This window comes from Musca vetustissima, unplaced genomic scaffold (assembly GCF_032173495.1).
Source record: "Musca vetustissima isolate MV318-11 ecotype Yass unplaced genomic scaffold, APGP_CSIRO_Mvet_v1 utg72530, whole genome shotgun sequence".
Lineage (NCBI taxonomy): Eukaryota > Metazoa > Arthropoda > Insecta > Diptera > Muscidae > Musca > Musca vetustissima.
Window position 1 is genome coordinate 734 of NW_026876239.1, and position 13,706 is coordinate 14,439.

The 13,706-nt window shown below is 36.8% G+C and overlaps 1 protein-coding gene across 1 annotated transcript; it reads right to left on the bottom strand.

Annotated features, from left to right (window-relative positions):
• Positions 1 to 1,036: 1,036 nt before the first annotated feature.
• On the bottom strand, positions 1,037 to 13,154 carry LOC133338799 (probable serine/threonine-protein kinase nek3; the record flags this gene model as incomplete). The annotated part of the gene is made up of 2 exons (XM_061546905.1): positions 1,037 to 2,059; positions 12,575 to 13,154. Coding segments are annotated over 2 exons (1,603 nt in total), but the record flags the coding sequence as incomplete, so codon positions are not given.
• Positions 13,155 to 13,706: the final 552 nt, after the last annotated feature.

The following is a 13,706-nucleotide window of genomic DNA, read 5'->3' on the forward strand; positions in this document are numbered from 1 at the left end:
TACAACTTGGAGGTAGTTACAGATTTATATATATTGGTACCGCCATAAATAAAACGAATGTTACCTACCTATACCTCTATGTCAAAACATGGACCTATAATATTCATTTTCTGTTCAGATTTATAAACACACAAATGCAAAATAACAGCCTTAAAGTACCGAAAATTTGGGGGGCTTCATATGAGGGAAATGTCAGTTATCAAAGCATTTTTAGTTGGAAAAAGAGATTTAAACCTTCAAAACACCGAAAATTGGTCGGTACCATTATATGGAAGCTATGCAAACATCCTAGGAGTAATACCAATGCCAGTTAAATATTTCAATGCTCTATGTTAAATATTGCGATCTCTATCGTGATATCAACAGATAGATAGACGGACATGGCTAAATCGACAGAGAATCGCATTTGCCAACAGAAGTGTTTGTAATTTGGGTCGGGTAAAGGACGATGAAAACATAGGAATATTGATTTTTTGTATAGCTCTTATGAGTGATATTGTAGGTCAAAAAAATCTCGCCTTGAGGTATCAAGAAAATAAGGACGAAAAATGCGCTCAAGGACTCGTGATAGATGAATGATATGTTTTACATTTGCCATTCGATTTGATTGAAGAAATGCCATTTCAGAACTCAAAAACTTGAACTATGGCGTATTTCTCCCTTAGGGGTCTAATCTTACTCTCCAAGGGCTTTAATGTCCAAAAGGATTTTTTTGTTGCACGGTGTAATTAATTGTAATGCAAAAAAAAAAAAAAAAAAAAAAAAATAAAAATTTTACTGACCTTCTGATGGACTTACACCAGTAGTTCAAACTAATCGATTTTCTATTAAAGAAAAAAGTGAAAATGAATTTTTAGGATCAATCATCTTTGTTAAGATGACAAGACAAACTGTGATTTTGTGCAAGACTTTAGGACCGGCTGGCATTTGGACATACATCATCTTGATCATCATCCCGGCCAGCATCACAGCGTGTGACAATGTAATGCAACTACTACTAAGTCCTACTACTGTTACAACTTAATGGTGGACTTACCTCATTAATTTCATCTTCAAGAGCACGTTGCCGTGTTAATTCGCGCAAATGTTCGCGACGTTGTTCCGTGAGCTGTTCCAATCGCTTGGCGGCACGATCAATTTCATTGAACAGCAATGTTACCTTTTGGAGACGGATTGCAACATCGATGTTACTGGCGATGGGCTGAGATGGACCACTAGCACCGCCACCAACGCAATAATTCATTAGGCCGCTTATGGTGCTGGCAGTTGTGGCGCTTAAACGACTAGTTGTTGTTGGGTTAATGGACGACGTGGCTGTATAAATGCAGGACTTGGGATTTGTGGCAGTTGAGGAGGACAACGACGATGACGTTGATGATGGCGAAGAAGATGTTAGTGGTTGGTAAGATTTGGTTATGGCTGTTGTTGGTGCTCCCGCAACATTGTGACTAATCGAATTGTTGTTGTTGTTGTTATTTTTATTATTTTGGTTGCCTTGATAATTAAAGCTATAACTACTGCTTGTACTAAACATGAGCTTATTGCGATTGAGGGTACCAGCGCCACCATTGGCAGCTCCATAATAGCTACCAACTAAATTTCCCTTACTCTTTAGACTGCAATAACTGTTAAGTTTATTTGTGTTGTTGTTGTTGCCGTTGTTGTAAATGCCACTACTGTTATTGTTGCTGTTGATAGTGTTGGCCAATTCCTGTAGACGTACCATTGTTGTCGCACTACGCTTGCGCAAATTATGTAATTCAGAATCCATCAGGGCACGACTCAATGCCCGATGTTGGGCATACAATTGACGCCTGGTTGGCAGACCTTGCAGGTCGGCTAAGCGTATATCATTTAAGGCTGCCACCAGACGTTGTGCTGCACCCGTACACTGCTGATAGAACGGTTCGTAGTGAAGGAAAAATTCACGCCATTTTCGTGCGTCATGCTGATGTAAACCTCCCAGACGTCCACTGGGTATTTCAGTGGCTGCCACATGTGCTGTAACTTCATCGACACCAATGTAGGTAAGTGTTGAGTGTGGTGTGTCGGTATGTGTCTGTAATATAACGAAAATAAAAATAGAAAAATGTTAACACTTATAACGAAAGGAAATTAAATTTCTTAGAACAAAGCCAAAAAAAGTAGATTTATGTATATTTATCGGTATACCATGGAAATTATATGCATGTATGTTTGTATGTCTAGGCATATAAAGCGGTTAACCTATTTACGAGGGCAGTGAAATAATTCGGTTTCAATGGAAAAAAAATATATGAGAAAATAGATTCAGCTTGAAATAATAAATAATGGTCCAAGTCTAATAATCGCGGAGGACAAGTCCGGATCTCTAAATACTGTTAATCATATTGATTAGCAACATTTTTAGCTTCCAAGTGATATGCATATACATATCACCACACACACAAACACACACATCTTGTGGTGTTTAGATTACAGTTCAAGAAACTAAGGACGAAAAGGATGCACAGGGTTCTGGGATAAAAGGAAAATATTCCTCATTCGATTTGTCTGAAAACATTCGATTTGTCTCAAAAATAATATGGAATAGCGGCAAACAATGATAAAAAAACCAGTAAGGAAAGTAGTAAAGTCGGACGGGGCCGACTATATGATACCCTTCACCACTATGGGTATATTAAACAGGACTATTAACATGAAACTGGATGAAATAAAATATGTGATATATAACTAAATGTGAATCTACCTAGATCTACGTAATTCTATGCTCACTTTCAGCAACATTTCAGACAATCTGACAAACATGAGGAGTTTAATGCACCATTTACTTTAAATCGGACGAAAATATATATGGAAGCTATATCCAAATATGAACCGATTCCAACGCAACTTGTCACAGGTTAGGATATACTAATTTCAGTACGTTTTGTTCCTATCCTACTGATTCCTTGGTGTGTCAATTACTTAAAAGGGAGCTGTATCTACATCTCAACCGATTTCACGAACCTTGTCACACATCACTCTGGACTAAATTCAGTACGCTATGTCAAATTTCGTACATATCGAAAGGTATATGTGGACTTTGGTGCACCATTTACATTAAATCGGACGAGACTATATATGGGAGCTATATCTAAATCTTGACCGATTTTCACGAAACTTGACAGACATCACTCTAGGCTCAATTCAGTATGTTATGCCAAATTTCGTGCAAATCGAAGGACCATTTGGTGCACCATTTACATGAAGACGAGACTATACATGGGAGCTATATCTAAATCTGGATCGATTTTCACGAAACAAGGCAGATATCACTCCAGGCTCAATTCAGTACGTTATGCCAAATTTCGTGCAAGTCGAAAGATATGCAGAAACTTTGGTGCACCATTTACTTTAAATCGGACGAAAATATATATGGGAGCTATATCTAAATCTGGACCGATTTCCACGAAACTTGGCAGACATCATTCTAGACTCAATTCAGTACGTTGTGCCAAATTTCGTGCAAATCGCAAGATATATGTGGACTTTGGTGCACCATTTATATGAAATCGGACGAAACTATATATGGGAGCTATATCTAAATCTGGACCGATTTTCTCCAAACTTGGCAGACATCATTCTAGGCTCAATTCAGTACGTTATGCCAAATTTCGTGCAAATCTAAAGATATATAGGGACTTTGGGGCACCATTTACATGAAATGGAACGAAACAATATATGGGAGCTATATCTGAATCTGGACCGATTTTCTCAAAATTTGTCGGACATCACTCTAGGCTCAATTCAGTACGTTATACCAAATTTCGTGCAAATCGAAGGATATATAGGGACTTTGGTGCACCATTTACATGAAATCGGACGAAACTATATATGGGAGCTATATCTAAATCTGAACCGATTTTCACGAAACTTGGCAGACATCATTCTAGACCTAAATGATTAGGCTGTACCAAATTTCGTGCAAATCGAATTATATATAGGAACCGTTTACATTAAATCGGTTAAATATATATATATGGGAGCTATATCTAAATCTGAACCGATTTTTCCCAATTTCAATAGGGTTCGTCCTTGGGCCGAATACGCGATCTATGCCAAATTTCATCCAATTCGGATCGTAAATGCGACCTGTACTTTGTTTACAATTTAACATCGACAGACAGACAGACGGACGGACGGGCATGCATAAATCGATTTAGAACGTGATTCTATGCATATTCTCAAAAGGAACCATGTGTCTATCACGTTTCCTTTTGCCTGTTACAAACATATGCACAAAGACAAGAATTCAGGCTATAGCTCACAAACTTAACTTATGGCGAATTTTTCGTTCAGGGTTCTTAGTATACTCGCCAAAGTCTTTCATTTCCCATAAGGAATCCCCTAAACCATGACCTCGATGCTGTGTCTCAGTGTTATCAATAATTATAATTTTGAAGCATAGATTCGACATTCGCTTATGTTAAAGCCATAGGCCGTAATTAGGCAGTTCTTGGAGGGATAAACAGCATGTTTGCAAAAATCATCGGGACTGCTTTAGCCACATTTTCCCATTAAAGTGGCTGTAATGTAGCATTCTGGGTTCATGGAGGTTGAAAAAAATATTTAGCCCCCATATCAATATTTTTTACATATTCGGTATTTTGACGGATTTAGTCGGGATTCCCCACCAAAACGTGTGTAAATTGGTTTCTGGGCATTTTCGGCATATTTAAATATTTAGCCGTAAACTGGCATTTCGGATTTTTGAAAGTCAAAAAACACGCATATTTCTAGATTATTTTCGATATAGATTCATGTTTGAAATATAAAAATCCCGCCCATTTTCTGTATTTTGAAGGTTTTGTCCACCTTTTTTTCTCGCCGAATTGACTGTAAATTGACACAGATGTATATGGATGCTGGCATACATCTATACAGAAAATTATGAATGTAGGTCCATGTTTTGACATAGCTCACACACGAATTTTGGATTTTGTATTTATATCGTAATTTTTATACCCTTCACCACACTGTGGTACAGGGTATTATGTATTTGTGCATATGTTTGTAACAGGCAAAAGGAATCGATATATAGACCCATGGTTCCTTTTGAGAATATGCATAGAATTACTTTCTGAGTCGATTTACGCATGTCCGTCCGTCCGTCTGTCTGTCCATGTTAAATTGTAAACAAAGTACAGGTCGCAATTATTATCATTTATTTGGCCCAGGGATGAACCCTATTGAAATTGGGAAAAATCGGTTCAGATTTAGATATAGCTCCCATATATATTTTCGTCCGATTTAAGGTAAATGGGGAAACAAAGTCCCTATATATGTTTCGATTTGCACGAAATTTGGCATAGCGTACCGAATTAGTTCCATAATAATGTGTGCCAATTGTCGAGAAATCGGTTCAGATTTAGATATAGCTCCCATATATAGTTTCGTCCGATTTAGGGTAATTGGTGCACCAAAATCCCAATACATCTCTCAATTTACACGAAATTTTGCACAGTGTACTGAATTAGGTCTAGAAAGATGTGTGTTAAGTTTCCTGAAAATCGGTCCAGATTTAGATATAGCTCCCATATATATTTTCGTCCGATTTTAGGTAAATGGGCCACCAAAGTCCCTATATATGTTTCGATTTGCACGAAATTTGGCATAGCGTACTGAATTAGTTCCAGAATAATATGTGCCAATTTTCGAGAAAATCGGTTCAGATTTAGATATATCTCCCATATATAGTTTCGTCCGATTTAAGGTAAATGGTGCACCAAAGTGCCCATATATTTTTAGATTTGCACGAAATTTGGCATATAGTACTGAATTAGGTCCATAATGATGTGTGTTAAGTTTCATGAAAATCGATCCATATTTAGATATAGCTCCCATATATATTTTCGTCCGATTTTAGGTAAATGGGCCACCAAAGTCCCTATATATGTTTCGAGTTGCACGAAATTTGGCATAGCGTACTGAATTAGTTCCAGAATAATATGTGCCAATTTCGGTTCAGATTTAGATATAGCTCCCATATATAGTTACGTCCGATTTAAGGTAAATGGTGCACCAAAGTGCCTATATATTTTTTGATTTGCACGAAATTTGGCATATAGTACTGAATTAGGTCCATAATGATGTGTGTTAAGTTTCATGAAAATCGGTCCATATTTAGATATAGCTCCTATATATATTTTCGTCCGATTTAATGTAAATGGTGTACCAAAGTCCCCATATATCTTTCGATTTGCACGAAATTTGCCATGTTTCCTGAAAATCGGTCCAGATTTAGATATACCTCTCATATATATTTTCGTCCGATTTAATGTAAATGGTCCACCGAATACCCTATATATCTTTCGATTTGCACGAAATTTGGCACAGCGTAATGAATTAGGTCTTGAATGATGTGTGTTATATATATATACTATATCTATAGCAACTCTATATCTGACCAAATTAAAAATTTAGTTTGGGTTGCAGAACGACATTTTTTACTGACGGACATCTGTTAGAATTAATCTGTTGAATATTCCCAAAGTGGTGAAGGGTATCATATAGTCGGCCCGTCCGACTTTACAACTTTCCTTACTGGTTTCGTTCGATTTTATGTAAATTACACCCAGGAGGGCCTATGTTTGTTCGATTTACACGAAATTTGGCAGAGGATATTAAATTGAATATAGAGTGATAACAAAAACAAATGGTGCTCAATTAGGTCCATGTGTTTATATATAGCTCCCATACGTAATTTTACTTTTCATCTGGTTCAAATATCTATGTGGATAACACATTAAATTTCGCTCGATTCTATATATATTCTATCTACAGGATATTGTAGTTATTAACATCTCTTGTAGGTACCCAAAATGGTGAAGGGTATCATATAATCGGCCCCGTCCGATTTTTGAACTTTCCTTACTGGTTTTTGCCTCAAAAACATGTCGTTCTGTCCATTGTGGATTGTGTAGATTTTTTTCGGAAATACCATTGACATCTTCTTTATCACTCTTTTGTTATGTATTTAAATCCATGAGAACCAATTTGAATAAATGGCAGATATAAATCTAACCTCATGTTGTTAATTTTTATTTAATCGCAATTTAACTATTTTAGAGTACCAAAAAAAACTCCAAGAACTGAGCTGGGAACCTTTTTATCCAAAAGTAACACACAATAGGTGTTTCTTTTTCATTAACCTAAAGAACTGTGAACAATAATATCATTAATCTACTTCTGTGTTCATATTTCAGTGCATGCTCGTTTATGTTTATTGACATTTTATAACCAACAGCAGCAGCTACTTGCTGACTGGCAGACTGACTGATCAATCAACAGACACGATTTCAATTTGAAATGCTGTTAAATGAGTGACACTAATGTCATTTGCCGATCAAAGTTTTTTTAAATGTTTAGTTATTGATTGTTATTGGATTGGTTTTGGTTTCGGTTGGCTGGCTGGTGCACGAACGTTGAAATATTCGAATTAACATCGTGGAAAAATTCCACAAGAATTTCTATTAAAACAGAACATAGAACAGATAATTGTAAACTGATTGATGTTGTAATGAAATAGTTAAGCGACCTTTTCAAACATTTATGTTGAACTTTGATCAGAATGTGAACATGCTTAGATAAGGTGGGGTATTATTTACCTTCACATGTATACAATATAAAATATACGTTTAAATATATATCGCGTATTTAATGCAAAAATCGAGTTTGTAGAAAATGTGTTTTGTCTTCAATCGACTCACACCTTACAAGGAACAGAAGAACTTCTACAGCTTCTCAAGCACCAAGATATTCATTCAGGGTGCGAAGAATGATTAAAATACACTCTTTCTCACGAATGCTCACGGGCGAGAATTTGAATGTTTTCAATTTATCGCGAATGATAAAGTTAAAAAGAATGAACAAGAATTTGCATTCTCTCGCGAATCTTCGCATTGTACGAAAAATTCACGAACAATAAAATTTCGCTGCAAGCGTCGTCGATTCATTTTTCGCAAGCATTTGTTGCTGAAGAACATTCTCAAAACTCAGAAAACAAATGTTCGCGAATGATGGCGAGCACTGTTAAAAACAATCATAAACAAGTGAAAAAGCTTTAAGTTCGGCCAGGCCGAACTTTGGATACCCTTCACCATAGATATACTGGCAGGTACTTGAAATAAAAATATAGGGAACATACCAAAAAATGGACCTATACCGACATTTCTACAAACCGATTATGTAAACAATAATTTTAATAGAAAATTATACCCTCAGCCTTTTGGCTAATTAGTGTGTATACACTTTCACACGGTGAAAATGTGCCTCATCGAAATATTGGTTCTAGACCCCATGTTTCTTGGGACCAAATCCGTTTCAGAAAAATTTGATTTCATCCCATCTTATTGTCTTCCAAACTTAATTGAAGTCCGAATTTGGGGAATATCGGTCCATGCCTTCTGGTACCTCCCACACAGGGGTTACGGCTAAGCCTAAATGCGGGCAATAGTTCACATATAGTTCATTATCGAACCGTACGTTCTAGTTTTTTATCTCGATATCCTTCGCAGGTGAAATGATTACAACAGAGTGTTAGAACCAAACCCAAAACGCGGAAAAATCAGATAATTATATTAATATAAAAAATGGGGTTATATGGGGACTACGCCTAAAAGGGATTGACTATTAATAATTTTGGTAGGGAGATTTGTTTCCATATACGGCTACAAAATACCAAATTTTTGTGATTTCGGTTGAAAAACGCGCTCAAGAACCTCCAAATGCCGAAATTTGGGGGTACCTTTATATGGGGGCTAACAGAAAAAATTGACTTATATTTATAATTTTTAGTGGAGATATTTGGTACCCAATAAGAACCCAATATACCAAATTTCAGCGAATTCGGTTGAAAACGCGCTCAAGAACCCCAAAATACCGAAAATTGGGGGTACACTTATATGGGGGCTACCAGAAAAAATTGACCTATATTCATAATTTTTTGTGGAGTGATTTGGAGCCTATTTAGAACTCAAAATACTAAATTACAGCCAATTCGGTGGACCAAAACCACCAAAATACTAAAAATTAGGAGGTACCGTTATATGGGGGCTACCAAAAAAAGTGGACCTATATTTATAATTTCTTGTGGAGATATTTGGAAAAACGTGCTCAAGAACCCCAAAATACCGAATATTGGGGGGTACTTATATCCCATCTTCGAACTTGACCTGCCTACAGACAAAGGACGACTCTATGCAAAATTTCAGCTCCCTATCTCAATTCCTTCGGCAGATATCGTGATTACAACAGACAGACGGACATGACTATATCGTCATAGAATTTTACGCTGATCAAGAATATATATACTTTATAGGGTCGGAAATGATTATTTCGATGTGTTACAAACGGAAAAACAAAATTAATATACTCTCCATACTATGGTGGAGGGTATAAAAAATAAACACAGAAACAAACGAAAGAATGTGTGTGTAGCAGAAAGTGTGTGGAATAACAAAACACATGCCCAACAACTATTGAGTTCACGAACGTTTGTTGTTATTGTTGTTGCCGTTTTGAGCATTCGCGAGAATCCGGGAATGTTTGTTTTCATTCGTGAGAGAATGTCAGAATTTCAACCACCAAACGAAACGAACGATCGTTGTTGTGTGCTGTCACTCTTTTGTTATGTGTGTGCGAACATTCTTTGGCGAATGCTCGTTTGGTAAAGAATTTATCGCCATAAATTCATTCGTAAAATGAGCATAAAACGAACAAAATACTTTTTGAACCATTCGCGAGCGAATTTTTGCGCACCCTGTATTCATCTGAATTTTGTACATAACATGAAGTCTGATATAGGGAACAATTCTGCAACAATAACTCAAAAATCACGATTTTTTAATTTATGCCAGTCTTACAGCAAATGAGGGATATGTTCTTATAGTTCTTAACTTATCTGATTTATACAGTCTAATCCATTCCTACAGAATCAATCTGAACTTTGGGTTTTTAATTAAATAACTTTATAGATAAATTAAGACATAACTTCCTCACAAACATCATGATTACACGATGTCATATCACATTTCTACATTTGACTTCCATTTAAAGACCATTTCAGTCAAATGTGTTACTTTGGATGTATGCATGGACAAAAAAAGCTTTTTTCCTAACACCATTAACTTTAATGAACTCTTCTGGCCACTGCACTGCAGGCTATCTGCCACCAATAACAGCAGTAGCTGCAACCAAATACAGAACACAAAGAGCCGATACAAAAATGTACATTATTTCCAATTAAATAGTGAATTAACAATTCGTTTATGGAATACTAAATTGTCTAAATTATGCAAGCGCGATATAATGACGATATAGTTCTATAGGAAAATAAACGTAATTGCTAACCAGTTAGGAAAGTAATAAAGTCGGACGGGGCCGACTATATGATACTCTTTACCACTCTGGCTACATTCAAGAAATACATCCTTACAGACCTTGGATTTTTTGAAGGACCATTGACATGAAATCCGACTAAGTTAAATATGTGATTTGTGTCTATATGTGAACCGACATAACCCAACGATCAATAACCGGGTGTATTTGTATAAAGTATAAATTTTCTTGATCACCGTAAAATTCTATGACGATTTATGCAGGTCCGTCTTTCTGTTATAATCACTCTAGCGTCTAAACGAATTGAGATAGATCGCCAAAATTTTGCATAATGTTATCTCATGTCTGCAGGTCCGAAGATGAGCTTTATCGGTCCACGTACCAAATGTCCCCACTACAAATTATTAATATCGGTCTACTTTTTCCGGAAGCCTCCATATAATGGTTAACCCAGACCCATTTCGATACGTTGCGCATAATGTTGTGCCAATCGGATACACTTTAAATCTTTGGTGCACCATTTGCGAAAAATCGGACGAACATATATATGGGGCTATATCTAAATCTGAACGGATTTCAATAAAAGTTGGTACACATTAGTCTATCCTAACTTCGGTACGTTGTGCAAAATTTCGTGGCATTAGGCCTAAATTTGACTTATTGGTGCACCATTTCGATAAATCGGACGAATATATATATGGGAGCTATATCTAAATCTGAACAGATTTCAATAAAACTTGGTACGTTGTGTAAAATTTCGTGGCATTAGGCCTAAGTTTTACTCTTTGGTGCACCATTTGTGAAAAATCGGACGAACATATATATGGGAACTATATCTAAATCTGAACCGATTTTTCCCAATTTCAATAGGGTTCGTCCCTGGGCCAAATAAATGATCTGTGCCAAATTTCATCTTATTCGGATAATAAATGCGATCTGCCGGACATGCATAAATTCTGTCACAGCCACATATCGCAGGATTCTGAGGCGATTACATGTAGAAAAAGTCACCGTTTTGTAAATTTCATTTGAAGCTAATGGTGTTAATAATTTGATCCACTGTAATTTGTCATTCCAAATTCTTGGAGGGTTAGAAACATATTTGCAGAAAACTTCGATATGATTTTTCTTACTCTCCATATAACGGACTCGCACAATTTTCCATAAATTGAAGGTGTTTGCGCATTTTCGAACCGAATTGGATATAATCTAGCATTTCGGATTACACCACATGATGAAGGGTATAAATAGTTCGGCCAGAAAGAACCGATGTTTTTAATCCTCCAAGACATCGAAATACCAAATCACATAAACAGATGTTGCAAAATTTGGTATGGATACTATGTCAGAACGTGGAACTACATTGCAAATTTTCTGCCAAAAACCCGAACTGCTAACTTACAGTCACATAGATTGGAAAATGTGCCTAGAATCATAAAAAATGGCTAAAATGTGTTGGGACCTTCTTAGGAGCTCTATGTTCGAACTTTATAATATATTGTATATTGCCTTCGAATAAGTCGTTTACGAAAAAATCTTGGAATGCAAAATTACAGCCACTTCGGTTGGAAAATGAACTCCTATCCATCAAAATAACTAAAATCGAGCGGTAGATGGTTTACACCCTCCACATATGAAGTAAAAATTGGTTAAGTACGCCCCGATCGAACTTTTTACCACCATACCACCATGGTGATAATGATCACTTACTGCGCTGACGTGTGCCAGCCTCCAAAACACCGAAATGCAAAATTTAAGCTTTTTCGGTTGGAAAATGCGGCTACAATGCTCAAAATACCGAAAATTGGGAGAGACCTTTATATGGGAATATGGACCAATGATCATAATTTTCTGCGCAGATATAGTGCAGCCTCCAAAACCCCGAAAAGACAACTTAAAGTATTTTCGTTTGGAAAATGCGGCTACAAGCCTCAAAATATCGAAAAATGGTACTACCATATGTGAGCGATCTGCATATTCCAAAACGTGGATTGGTAAATCCTATACACTATTGTAAGTGCATTCTTAAATTTTATGAGATCTACTGCGATTTCAACAGTTACACGGATGTGTCCAACTCGAAAGAGTTTTACTCTGACCAATAATATATTTTTATTTTTTACTCCAGGATGGGGGGCACAGCGCACCTCCTGTGAATGTATCCTTATACAAGATGTATACAATTCCCTAAAAAAATTATACAACAGTAACTTACCTTCTGACAACGCCAATTGCCATTTGTATCGATTGTTGCTGTTGTTGTTGCAGTTGCTGCCGTTGTTGTCGCCGATGTTTTGTCACTCTTAATGTCAGACGTTTTTACGTCATCATTTGTTGTTGCAACTTCGTTGCTATTTACGATTTTCGGCGACTGGATTAGACCCGTATCGAGACAAACCGCCAATATATGGCTGTGAGCAATGTGTCGTGTAAGGAGTCTTAAACTTTGGCTAATTAAATCGATTACGCACAGGTGTTGCGACTTTTCGATGGCAATTAAAATCGTAAATGTTACAAGACTCGGCGATTGCTGTTGCTGTTCGGTTTGATGCTGTTGCTCTGGCGGCATGTTGTCATTTAAGGAGGTGGTACATGTTGAGACTGTTGTGGTGGCGCTTGATGTGGATGTGGCGTTTGAGGCTTTTGGTGGTGGTGGTTCAGATGCTGATGTCAGTGGAGGTGGCGTTGAGGAAGGTTGTGTGTTGCTTGCTGGGGCCGTTGTTGTTGATGAATGATTTGAAGAAGTCGTTAGCTCAATTTTAGCCGTGTTTGAAGTGGCAGTTTTATGGCCAGAACTAGGGGAGAAAAGAAACAAAAAGAGAAATGTATTATATTTTGTTATTGCATATGAAGCAACAATCATGATTTACAAGATCGCATTGCTATTGTCAGATGTGAGCAGTGAGCTTTTTTATTAATGACTCTTAAATGTGTTTTCTGAATATTGGTGTAGTTTTTATTTCTTGTGAGTGGCGGCGTAACTGATTTGGGGGTAATATCCTGAACATCATAAATTTTGAATGCAGTTGACATTTATTGCACTAAATGTCAGTTAGGAATGGTCATCATCAAAAGGGGGATGGGGGGGGGGGGGAGGGGAGTGGGGAATACTTACAATAACCCATGCTACTTAATATATTGCAAATGAAATTCTAGTTCTTACTCTACATTTCATAACGAATTCAAATGAATTTTAGATCCACAATGTAGCTTACCGAACTTTTTATATCACTACAAGGTGAGTATTCAAAATAAAACCAGTAAGAAAAGAGTAAAGTCGGACGGGGCCGACTATATGATACCCTTCATCACTATGGGTATATTAACAGGACTATTAACATGAAATT